A 13,536-nucleotide genomic window follows, 5' to 3' on the forward strand; every position below is an offset into this window, starting at 1 on the left:
GAAACATTTGTTTGCACCAATTTGTCATTTAACGCATTAGATAAACATAACATTGATAATTACGTGATAATAAAACTAATTGGTTAAACATGTTTACATTCATCATCTATGTCCTACCTGAACTTCCCAAATCAAAACATTTTCACATAAACAACGGTAAAACTTTTAGTCCACTTGCTCGTTTCACTAAAACCATCAACATGAATTTTACTATTACGAGTGAATGATTAACTGTCACTTGCGCTAGATCTACAGTAAAGTAAAGTTTTAACGTTGAACGGCATTACCTTTTTAGTAACGGATTAACGATAAGCGAAGTTAGCTTTGTGACTAACGTTGCGGTACACAGATATGTTACAGAACCGCATCACCCCTAGCCTATGGGATAACTACCTGCTGGAATGTACGACGTTAATGCAGGATGGCAGCAGACCGTATTATTCGTTTCGGACCTCTTGATAAGTATGGAAGTGTGATTACACATGTCAATCACATCGCGATTACGGGCAGCCTGGGGTTCACGCCTGAGCCTCAGGACGTGCGCTAGCAGCACATGTCGGGTGTTTCAAGCGTCAACTTCGCGTCTCAATATCTCGGGATGTAATGGGAATATTGCGATGCAATCAACACCATTGTGTATGTGCTTTGTCATGCTATGGATTGCTGAAGAAAAATATAGGAGGTCCATTTAAAAAAACATATGTTTGTGTTAAAAAATACATATGCTTTCGTTTAAGAATGTTTCCAAAGATGTACATTCATGGGCCCAGCCCTACATTGATACCGGTTAAAGTCGTTTTCCAATAGCTGTTATTGTTCCAGAGATATCCACCCAAAATATCTTTGGAACAATATATATATATATATATATCTCTGGAACAATATATATATATATATATATATATATATATATATATATATGGAGTCCCAGCTACCTTGTCCACCCAAAATATCTCTGGAACAATAACAGCTATTGGAAAACGACTTTAACCGGTATCAATGTAGGGCTGGGCCCATGAATGTACATCTTTGGAAACATATATACATATATATATACATATATACATACATATATATTTGTGGTGAAGTTCTATGGGAACAAACCACTGAGGTCATCGGTTCCTAGGTTTACACACAAATTAAACTAACTTACGCTATAGACAAACACACACAACCATGCCCGCGGTAGGACTCGAACCTCCGACGGGGTGAGACGCGTGACCCGTGAGAAGGCGCCCAAGACCGTGCGGCTACCTCGTGCGGCACAGCACATTTCACTACAAGTTCATGCAGTAAGTTCGAAAGTGTCAGATGATGCAAGAGAGACGTTCTGCAGTCTGATTTTAAAGTTCCAAGGGCATACATCCTGTAAGAGTCAGTCAAGATGTTGTCTCCCCCGACGTATATTTCCCAAGAAGAACATGAAGATAATATCAGAGCTATTGGAGCCCACTCGCAGGCTTAACAGCAATAATTTTTCCCACAAACATTACACGACTGGAACAGGAAAATGAAAATGGGGAAGTGACAGTACACAAAGCACACTCTGTTACTTGCAGAATATAAATGTAGATGCAGATGTAGGTGTAGATGTAGGTATAGAAGGATCCACACGCTTTTGAAATATTGCACGTGATTCAGCTCCAAGGAGAGCGCTGTTGTTTTCGGTACAAGTTCTTCTAACAATGCACACTTCTATCTGTTAGAGCAGCTGGAGATATACCTCCACAAAATCAAAAAACCAGAATATAAATCAAATGAAGCAACAGATTTCGCAAGCCACAGTTATTTCAGTAATTTTAAAGACGTATTCTAAAGTTATTTCGTACATATGTCAATTGTCTAATAATTACATCTTTAGCACTACGAATAAATTCATCTTTGACCACACCATGTACAAAAACATCGGTGAAGTGTTTGCGAACATGTGTATGCAAATATGCCTCTTGAATGAAGTGACATGTGCGAAAACGATGCATAAAAGCATGTATGATGGTGCTAAAACGATAAAAACACTTTTCTTGGATTTTGTGTTCATCTTTTCCACTATGTCGCACATATTTTCCGCGTTTGACTTACGAAATTCATAACCTAACATCAAACATTTTCGCGACAGGAATATGCATTTCACCTCATTCAAGAGAAAAAATAAAACATTTATTAAGACAAATTATACCTGATCCTACAGGGTCCGAAATGCGTCGTGCACTTAATAAAAAACGAAAAGTTGTGACTGAGGACGTTTTTTAATTCATACCTCCAGTACACTTCCAAATAACTTTTTTCAAGAGCTGAAGCATTGTTCCTTGTCAATATAGACCTATTGCATAGGGGCCTATACGAGGGCTATTTAGAAAGTAAGGTCCGATAGGTCGCCAAATGGAAACAGCAGTAAAAATCCGATAACGCTTTGCACAAATGTGTTGGATATAGCATGTTTTATGCGCTTCGATAGCGTCACTTGACTCTTTTCAGATCTGAGCAGACAGTGAGTATGTACAGATTCTTGAAACAATAGTGCCTCCTGCCAGCTATGGGTGACCACTGCGAAATTTCGCCTAATTTCATGCAACAACACATAACATGCCTGTCTTGCATTTTCTTATTGATGACAATTCACAGCCCTACCCAGGGGGGACAACGAGCTTGCGCCTGCAGTGTTTTCTATGCAAGTGTTTGATCACCCACCGTGCAGCCTGGACTTAGCTCCCTCTGAGGTTCATTTCTGTTCACTTGGAGTCTATGTTGGTACAAACAACAAACTGCAGACAAACGTAAAGAAATGACGTAAAGCACAGGCGGCTGTCTTCTACAACGAGGATGTTTGGAAGTTGGTACAATGCTATGACAGTGTCTAAGTCGGAGTGGCGACTGTGTAGAGAAGCAGGTGGACAACTGGCCACAGTAATGTAATGACGGCTATTGCACGGAAACTGCTTCGCAATTTTTCTCAAAGGAATGTATAATGCTCTTTTTTTCATAATGGTCATAGCTATTGTGATATCTCGAAATTAAGTAATCCACTGCACAAAATTCACATAGTTTGCATAGGAGTAAATGAGTCGTTATGATTTTATATTTCGTGCTCTGTGTAAATTAGATCGTTTATTGCTGCGTGCAAAATGTAATTAAGGTACTGAATTTTTTTAAACTGGAGGCATCTATATCCGTCTCCAATCTAGAAAAAATGAATTGTGTGTAGCGCACACACTTCCACCGCCATGCACAAACAGCGTGGTCAGACTAACTGTTCATGACATCCACATATCTCATAAACAGTTTAAGATTTCTAAACGGAATTTCGGGGAATGATTGCACCAAGAATGGAGAGTATTTTGTCGTGTCGTTAATACACAAAATTCTGCATCTACTGTGACACAAAGCAACTTCAAAATATTTTTAATGGGTTACTGTATTATTTTAAAGGTCATCGATACCTCGTGAAATGAGGGATATTATGGGTTTGCAACAAGTGAAGAAATTATGTTTATTTTTTATTATTTTTTACCACCAATGGGCTTTTCTAGAAGTGACAGGCACATCTGCAGGTGCACTACATTCTACGCGTACTGCTCTACCTGTCTGGCCAGGCAGAGTCCACACAGGATACAGTGGCCTATGTGCAAAAACGAATTCTCGTCCAAAGTGCTTGGTGAGTTGATTTGTTTGTACAGAAGTGGAGGCGGCCATTGTTTGCCAGGTTTCTGCCAGCTGACGACGCACTGCGTTGACGGAATCAAGGCGCACGCCCTGAAATCTTCCGCATGCATTTTTACAGAAAATAAAAAAAATTGATTTTTCATTAATTATAGCTTTGTATGTCAGCTTCATGATGAAGTTCCCATCATTACGTTAATGGTAATAGTTCTGATATTTGCATTCAAATAAGAAACTGCCGCCGTGCGTGGTAGCCGCACGGTCTAGGGCGTCTTCTTACGGCCCGCGCGGCTCCCCGTGTCGGAGGTTCGAGTCCTCCCTCGGGCATGAGTGTGTGTGTCGTCCTTAGCGTAAGTTAATGACCTCAGCAGTTTGGTCCCATAAAAGCTTACCACAAAATAAAACAAAATAAAAAAAGATACTGCCCAAAATTCGTTAAGGTTTGCAATGAAAACTAGGGGCAACAACGATTTTGCGTTTGGTGCATATTAGATCACATTATGTAACATGCAACAAAAGCAGAATTAGCTAACATATTGAATTTTTTTTCTTTAGATTTCGGTGGAGGTCACCATTCTTGAAAAAATTGATTTTATGTACCATACTCATTTGCAATCATGTACATCGTGACAAAGCCAGAATGAATTATCCATTCCTCATATCTCATAAACGGTTTCAGACGTCGAAACAAGATTTTCGCATACAAAGGGGAGATTGTTTTGCCATATTGAAAACATGCAAAATTTCAACTTCTTCCCTAGTATTCCACTAACAGCTGACTTCTTCCGTGAACTAATGTAATCCTTAAGGACCATAGTTAGCTAGTGAATCGAGAAGTGCTGTGGGTTTTGGTAAAACGTAAGTGAAGACCTTACGCTATTATTACGGTACCGAGGATGAGCTTTTTCATAAGTTACTCACCTCACTTGTTCTCATTTCCTCACTTGATAAATATGATGAACCACTGTTTCAGGATTCTGACGCAACTGCGCCTGCGCCATATGTCAGTCAGGTGACATTGCGTAAACTCCACTGTTGTTTGGCAAAAGAAGAAAATTTTAACAGCGCAGCAGTAGACTTATAGATCACAATCAACGGTCACTCGTGGCACTTTCGTGAAAGTGTTTAACAAGTCGGGTGAAAACAAATCGCTGCTTTTGTTGCATTTTCAGTGGAATTCTTTTTAGATACTAACCACAGCGGAGATGACAACAGGTCTTTTCGGACGGCCACCATGCAATTGTAGGCGGGACTCCACTTAATATTTACAAAAAATGTTAACCGTGGTTTACAACGGCATCTCCTCTGCAGTGCTCGGAATTTCCCTTCCAGCGCGATGACGGCGCTCCTGTAGTCCCTCTCCACTACCCCTTTCCCCATGCTTGGCCACCCAACTGCGTATCTACCGGCCATGTTATTCTGGTACACTCTAACCAAGTTTTCTGTGTGTCTCTGCCGGCCGCTGTGGCCGAGGGGTTCTAGGCGCTTCAGTCCGGAACTGCGCTGCTGCTACGGTCGCAGGTTCGAATCCTGCCTCGGGCATGGATGTGTGTGATGTCCTTAGGTTAGTTAGGTTTAAGTAGTTCTAAGTTCTAGGGGACTGATGACCTCAGATGTTAAGTTCCATAGTGCTTAGAGCCATTTGAACCATTTCTGTGCTTTTGCAGGCTTATGTAATTGCGCTAAGGCGCAGGGGAGGGGGCTATTTGTACCTTCCGCCAGCTTCCTTTGTTTCCCTACATTTAGACGACACGTCACACGAGAGGCCACGGCGTTGGACTCCCAGCGTCACCCACCTCCAGCGGAGAAAGCGGAAATCACTGGCTCCGAGTAGCAGACAGCGCTGGGAGAGCCGACACCAGCTCCTTTCAGAAAATTTCCACACATCTTCTCGAAGCAGCCATTGCTAAACATGACGTTTTTGCCTGCATTTTTTCATTACCTTAATGCCAGACTGTACCTTTAACCTCCATCATACCGTCGGGCGACCGCTGTCTGCGCATCGCCACTGTGTTTGCTTTCTTGGGTCGAGTAGACTTCACACTACTTTTTGCAGTCGTGACGCCACTAGTGCGCTTCCAACTATAGACTTTTGCGAGCGTGTGTGAAGCGTGTGCATTTGGATCAACTGAAGATGTGCACAGACAAGCCACCCGTATCCTTAAATATCAGTTAATAAAGCATGGAAGATATAAGGCTTCATCAGATATTACATTAATCGCTACGAGAGACAGAACTCGTACGATTAATCTGTAGCGTAATAAATAACGTCACGGTATTCAGAGGTGATAGGTTCGGATATTGCTACAAATTGACATTTTTTCCCATATTAGCGTTGTTAACACGTTCTGGGACTTTTTTTATGGATGTAATACCAGTACGTTCAGCAATATCCAATCTTATTTAACATTTTCGTCTTATGATAGAACAAAGAATGACATAAATATTTAGCTGTCCATTTCCGAATATGTGATGATTTCCGAGTGTGTGGTTAGGCAGGAATTTTAGAGGACAGCTTAGATAGTTGCAAGTGAAACGATGAGCAATAACATTCATATTCATCCTTGTCACAAATATTTCGCACGTTACACAACCACAAAAACATTCCCGTAATGAGTTTCGCTACAACTGGGATTCTTCTGCCACTATCACATCCGTAAACCTCAGCGCTACAGCGATCGACAAATCGATAGCCTCGTTTATGGTCTCCTTCACAGCACCACTGTGTAACGATTACATCAGTTCCTGCAAAAAGTACTGTGGAACGCACTCGATCCTGCTTACTCTGGCACGTATCCGAAGGGTTCGCTCGCAAGTCGCCCCGTGAACAGTGAGCTCCTACCTAAACCAAGGCCACCGTAACACACCAGTGGCTCACCGCGCTTACCCTACTTAGACATTCTCGCATTGCCTACTGCGTGGTCTGCTACTCGTATAGCACTTAACGAAACGAACAACGTGCGAGTTCTCTTGTTCAATTCTGCGTAGCAGCTTTTCTCGAGACGGACCTGTCCATCGTTTTAATTGTGAGATCATGCGACCTCGTGCCACGTCGCTGTACCTAAGCTCCAATTGATAATGGGATCGAAGGATTTGTGACTGGTTTCCGTCTTCTGAGGTTCAATAAACCACTTACCTGCAGTGCTGCTCACTGAGAGATTGTCCTGGATGCGGAATGTAGCCTCAGGCATTAGCGCCTACTTGCCAAACTACACATCGAAATTGCAGTGACGGAAGTAAAAGAAAGTTTCAAAAACGAGAATAAAATTCAAGGTGAAACGATATCAATCATAAGATTCGCTAATGGCATTGCTATCCATATTGAAAGTGAAGAATTAAAGGACGTGTTCAATTGAATGTACAGTATGCTGAGAATATGCATTGAGAGAAAATTGAAGAAAAACGAAAGTAATAGAGTGGCAGAAATTAAATTATAGGAAAAACTTCAGATCGACATTTGGGATCAAGAAGTTGACGCAGTAAACGCATTTTGCTACCTTGTAAGCAAAATAAATCTGATGGACGAACCAAGCAGGCCGTAAAAAGCAGATAAGCTTAAGCATAGAGGGCACACTCCACCAAAAGAAACATAAAAAATCGGCCTTTAAGAGAGTAATAAATTTCTGAGACCGTGCATTAGAAGCATAGCATGGTGTGGTAGTGAGTTACGGACTACGGGATATCAGGAAAAGAAGAGAACCGAAACGTTTGAGATGTGGCGCTACAGAACGTTGTAGAAAGTTATGCGGGTTGATAAGATGAGGAATGAAGAGGTTCTCCACAGAGTCGACGAGGGTAGAAACATTTCAAAGTGGATCAAACATGGCCGGCAGATGATTTTACAGGCCCCCTTCGTCAGCAGCAGTCGTGTCGGAATATCTGAGGGGAAACTTGGAGAATGTTTCGAGTAAATTCCCTTGTCATGTTGTAATTTTGTCAGGTATAGACTCACTCTAGGGATTTGGAGGGTAGCAGGGATAGAAAATGAAGTGAAATTGTTCTAAATGCTGTATCCGCAATTTTTTTTTTCAGCAGTTAATCGGAGAACCGGCTCCCGAAGATAATGTTTTAGACCTGCTGGTGACAAACAGACCCGAAGTTTTCGACTCAGTCAACGTGGACCAGAGAACAGTGATCATAAGTCATTATAGGATCACTGAATACGGCTGGAAATAGGAATACAAAGAAAGGGAGGAAGATCTTTCCGTTTATCAAGAGGCGACATGAAATGGATTTCAGAATACCTGACAGGCTTAACACGAAAATCTCCTCCACTGAAAATACTGAGCATCAACGGGCGAAGTTTAAAATCATCGTACAATACGCTTTAGACAGCTATGTGCCGAGCAAATTTGTGAAGGATGGAAAAGACCCATCGTGGCTCGTCAACCGTGTTAGAAATCTGCAAGGAAATCAAAGAGAGCTTCACTGAAAATTTAAATGTAGCCAAAACATCACAGACAGAAAACACTAAGAGCAACCAAAATTAGCGTAAGAAGCGTTACGTGTGAAGCGTTCAACGAATTTGAAAGTGAAATTTAACCTACCGACCTCAAAATATGTCCTAATAAGTTTTGGTCATAATATTAAACCAGTAAACGGGTCGAAGCCGTCTACCCAGACCCTTTGCGATCGTAATGGCGTTGAAAAAGAGGACGAAAAAATACCCAATAGTAAACCTCTTCCTACAAAAATGTTTCAAAAAGAAAGATCGCACCGTAGTTCTTGCCTTGAATCGCCGTTCGAACGTCAAAATAAAATATATCGCAATAAGTGACCAAAGGATAGAAAGACAACTGAAATTGCTCTACAGAGGAAAGGCAACTGGACCAAATTGGATATCGATTTCATTCTACACTGAATAGCCTAACGATTGGAGTAAAGCACAGCTCATTCTAGTTTTGAAGAATAGTCGTCGAACTGATTTGTAAAACTATAGATCTATATCTCTGACGTCGCTCTGTTGTAGAATTATGACATTTCTGGAGACTGAAAACCTCCTCTGTACGTTTCCAAAAATAATGATCATGTAAAACGCAGCTCGCTCTGTTCGTTCACGAGACCCAGTAGATACAGGCTACTACGTAGATTCCGTGACTTTCGGAATGTGTTCGATAGAGTTCCGCGTCTCCACTCAATGACTCAAATAGAAGCGTACGGAATATGAGGACAACTGTGTGGACTGAAGACTTTCTAGCAGACAGAACACAGCATGTCAGTCTGAATGGAGGCAAGTCTTCAGACGAAAAAGTAACTGACGGCGTACCCAAAGGAGTATTATGGGATCTCTGCTTTCCATAATATAAATAAATGACTTAGTCAGTAACATAGAAAGTTCCATGAAGCTTTCCGCGGATGATGCTGTTGTGAACAGAGAGCTCGCAACGCCAGAAAATTGTAGCGAAACAGAAAAACCTGCAGTGGATCGTTGCTTGGTGCAGAGACATGCAATTGGTCCCTAACATAAACAAAAAGAATATTTTGCGAGTACATAGACAGAAAGATTCTTTACTGCATTACTAAACGACTACAGAACAATCACTGGAAGCAGTCACTTGCATAAAATACCTAGGAGTATGGTTATGGAGCGATCTGAAGTGGATCGACCACACTAAATTAATCGCGGGAAAGACAGATGCCAGACTGAGAGTTATTGGAAGAAACCTCAAGAAATGTAGTCCAACAGCAAAGGGAGTAGCTAATAAAACGCTGGCTTGACCACTGCTTAATACGTACGAGATAGGACTGATAGAAGAAATACAAATTGGAAAGTTTCAAAGAAGAACAGCACGTTTCGTTACAGGTTCATTTAGCTACTGCAAAAGTGTCACAGAGACGCTCAGCTAAATCCATTGGCCGCCAGTGCAAGAGAAGTGTTTCTGTTAAAGTCCAGAGAGCGTTCTTTCTAGACAGAGTCAGCCAGTAATTTGCTTTCTCCTACGTACGTCTTGCAAAAACATTGACAGGAAGATATAAGAAAATAACTTCCATGGTCATGAGAGAGAGCTGTAGGTTGCAAAAACTGGCGGGGAAGATTGAGAGTGGAATACATCCAACAAATAATTGAGAATTTAGTGTTCAAATGCTACTCTGAGGTTAACAGTTTATCGCAAGAGACGAATGCGTCGTGGATCGCACCGAACCAGTCAGATGACTCAAAAATAAATATATGTTTGTATCTGAAAATCCTCTGGCCAGGTCAAATGACTGCCTCTTGGGTGTCTGCCAGCTAGTCTCCAATTAGCCCACAATTACCTGCGGTTGTACCGGAGACACCAGGAAGGGTGTCTATGCTTAGAAACTCTGACTTCAGTTAACTGTCTCCTCTGAGCAGGTCTACTGACGAACACTCAATGATCGTATCGCTATTGAGGACTTTTATCGTTTCACAGTCCACCATTTGTAGACAATGACGAATGTTGCACTGCAAGATCTCTCTTGAAATCTCAGAGCTCATAAATGCTTATAGCTCGACGTGGTATCCCTTCGCGTTCTTCTACGAAAGTAAGGCGTCGTAAGTCACGCGAAATCTTCGGCAGGGCCAGCTGCTTGTGCATGCAAATCATTACACAAATAAACAGACATCAGCAGAAAATCCCAAGAGCAATGTACGGTCCTGCCACCCAGGTTAACAATAAATTATACTTAATTATTTCTGAACAGAACTGCAACAGAATTGAAGTCTACAGTTCCATCTACACGTATATCTCTATCCACACGATGCAAACCACTGTGACGCGCATGGCAGAAGGCAATTCCCGTTGTACCAATAATAATACCTGTCTCCCCGTTTCATTCAGGTAAGGAGCGCGGATAGAAATTTAATCCTCACGAACCCTACTGGAACGATATGCACGAGACTGTAGTATATTCCTGCAATCATCATTTAAAGCTTGTTGACAGCAGCATTAGACTGTTTGCCGTTGATGCTGTAGTCTACAGGAAAGTAGTATCACACGAAAGTTGTGAACAAATCAATGAGGATTTGCAGAAAATGAATGCGTGGTGTAATGACTGGCAGTTATCTCACAATATTAGTAAGTGTAACCCACTGCTTATAACAAGGCGAAAATCCCTATTAACGTACGAGTACAAAATAAATGCCCAGTCTTTGGAAGCGGTAACATCCGTCAAGTATCTGGGAGTGACTATTCGAAACGATCTCATATGGAATGATCAGATTAAACAAGTAACGGGCAAGGCGAACTCTAGATTGCGGTTTATTGGTAGAATCCTGAAGCGATGCAGTCCTTCATCAAAGGAAATTGCTTACAATACGTTAGTTCGTCCAGTCTTAGAGTATTGTTCGTCTGTATGGGACCCTTACCAGTTGAGTCTGATTCAAGAGATTGAGAAGGTCCAAATCTCATTGAAAGTTGGAAGTGGGACACACTTGCAGATAGACGACGCGCTGAACGGAAGGGGCTGCTCACTAAATTCCAAAGTCCGATCTTCGCCGAGGATGTAGAGCATATATCATTACCATCAACTTTCAAATCGCTCACCGATGACCATTCAAAGATAAGAGTAATTAGGGCTCGATCTGAGGCGTTCAGACAGTCGTTTTTCCCTCGCGCGATCCGCGAGTGGAACAGAGGGGGGGAATTATGGCTTTGGCGCGAATTGTTCCCTCTGCCACACACCGTTTGGTGGCTAGTGGAGTATAAATGTAGATGTAGATGTTCTATGAACTTTGTAAGTAGGTTTTCTCGGGATAGTTTGCGTCTATCTTCGTCTGCTAGTTCAGTTTCTTCAGCATCTCTGTGACACTCTCCCACAGGTCAAACAAATCTGTGACCATTTGCATTACCATTCTCTGTTTACACTCAATATCCCCTGTTATTCCTATTCTGTACGGATCGTTCAGACTTGAGCAACATTCTGCACTAGATCGCACATGTCTTTTGTAAGCAATACGCTGGCCCAATGATTACGGTTCTCCAGATATCGAAGTCTGCTGCCTACTTTACCTACGACTTGTTATTCCAATAGAATAGTGAAACTCACGTGACACTGAGAAAAATGCACTGCGATGCTACTGTCACTACTGTGAGATATGCCCCACGCGGCAAGTTTCTCACCTTCCAGGACTGGATGTCGTTGTACGATGCGTCTATGTATGACACATATCCCGGTCCCAAAAGGTTGAGTCGCCGCAGCTGGTTGTGGGAGACGTTGAGCAGCTCCATCTGGTGGGACAGCCACAGGTCCTCCACGGCAGACAGCCCGTTGTGGGACGCGTCCAGCAGCCTCAATGTCTGCAGTGGTACCAGCAACTGAGGGCACAACGTCTGCAGCCTGTTGTGGGACACCTGCACACGCGGAGGGAAAGTCGGTGAGTGTCAAACGCTGACATCGGTTAATACGTAAATTAAAACGATAGCTGAAGACGTGCTTTGAAAAATCTGTTACTAAACAAGAACAAAATGTGACACTTTACCTGATGGTCAACGGTTTTTAATAATGTTTTACTCTAACTGGAGATACATTAGGAAGTATCTACCAGATGGAGCTATCAAGAAAACTTACCGAACTCTAGCTTAGGTACCAACACTCGCAGAAACCGTCATTGTCTGCGCTGAACATCCTCGATGAAAAGTGCTTTCGCCGAAGCTGCTGCCGTTTTCTTGATGCTAACAACAGCAACGAAACGACGAGCGTTGAAATAGTTTTACAGTTTAGCCAAAACCTGGACACAGCTCAGAAGTGAACAGTAAACAATGAAACGCAATTACCAGTGACAGCTCCGAAAGATGTCGAAATAGACTTGCGGAAAATAATAAAAGGGTCACTGTTTCTAAATCCTGTAATTTTGCCCCATTGTCGCGAAGAAGTTCGAAATTTGGCTGAAATGTGGTTACGGCCTCCCTTGTAGTTGTGCAAAAGCGCGGTACTCTTCGACGTCGTTCTTGGGCTTGGAGACGCTTCCAACAGCACCATATCGATACATGGGAAAAAAAGGCCAGAGCTCAAAAGTTGATGAGGGGTGTGATCATGTCAAACTGGCACTAAATTTCACCACAATTTTGCTCAACGCCACCGTGGACCAGTCACATGATGGTGAGCTCGTCACCTCTTGACTGCGATAGAGAACAGAATCGGGAAACTCAATGTTGAAATCTCGTGGTTTCCTTGCGAATGGCAGAGGAAAACATTCCAGACTCACCGACGCGCAGAATAGACACGAAAAGGCATCAGGAGGTGGCATAAAGAGTGTCATTATATCGCATCTTCTCGTGGAGCTAACATTGAACACATTTTGTAGTCTAAAACGACAGTTTTCAGTGCATTTTGCATCAGAACGATATTTTAGGTAACATTTGACTCTTCCAAGACGATTCATCCCCTCTGTAACGCCTTCTGGCGTTTCAGCCATACTGAACACGATATGACCCATTTGAGGCGTAGCACATCACAAGTTTGCTATAGTGTATACGGTGGAACGACTAGTGACTATTGAAAACCATTCGATTAAATCTGAATGTGATAGAAAGGAGCAAATGGGGTTTAGCTTTTCCAGGCCTCCAGCTTGAAGCCCTCATCTATGGCGTGATTACGGAAGTGGTGGGGTGACATTGACACATTCATGCAAAAGATCGCTCTAAGGCCCCCAGTTCCCCAACACCCTTGGTGCCACCAGCATACTTCTGTTGAGCACTTTAAAAAGATACCTGTACAAAGGCAACCCTTGACCAATTCCTAGGCTCCTGCAGCAAGCAACCTTTTCGACAGACAACAACTAAGTGGCGTTAGAGTGCTTCTCTAGTTCAAGGTTGTGCTCATGCTGAACCTAGCTGTGCAGTGGTGCTCTTCAGTCTATGGACGCATCGACTTATCTCATTGCACTTCTTCGTCTTACTAATCGAATTATTTGCTAAA

The 13,536-nt window shown here is 42.4% G+C and overlaps 1 protein-coding gene across 2 annotated transcripts in view; it reads right to left on the minus strand.

Annotated features, from left to right (window-relative positions):
• Nucleotides 1-13,536, minus strand: part of LOC124607495 (toll-like receptor 2 type-2) — a 134,729-nt gene that overhangs the window by 69,640 nt on the left and 51,553 nt on the right. For both annotated transcript variants that reach the window (XM_047139887.1, XM_047139879.1), the window contains exon 7: nucleotides 11,739-11,969. In XM_047139887.1, the coding sequence (XP_046995843.1) occupies nucleotides 11,739-11,969 (231 nt within the window). The remainder of the gene's footprint in view (nucleotides 1-11,738; nucleotides 11,970-13,536) is intronic.

Source organism: Schistocerca americana, chromosome 1 (genome assembly GCF_021461395.2).
Source record: "Schistocerca americana isolate TAMUIC-IGC-003095 chromosome 1, iqSchAmer2.1, whole genome shotgun sequence".
In the NCBI taxonomy this organism is placed as follows: domain Eukaryota; kingdom Metazoa; phylum Arthropoda; class Insecta; order Orthoptera; family Acrididae; genus Schistocerca; species Schistocerca americana.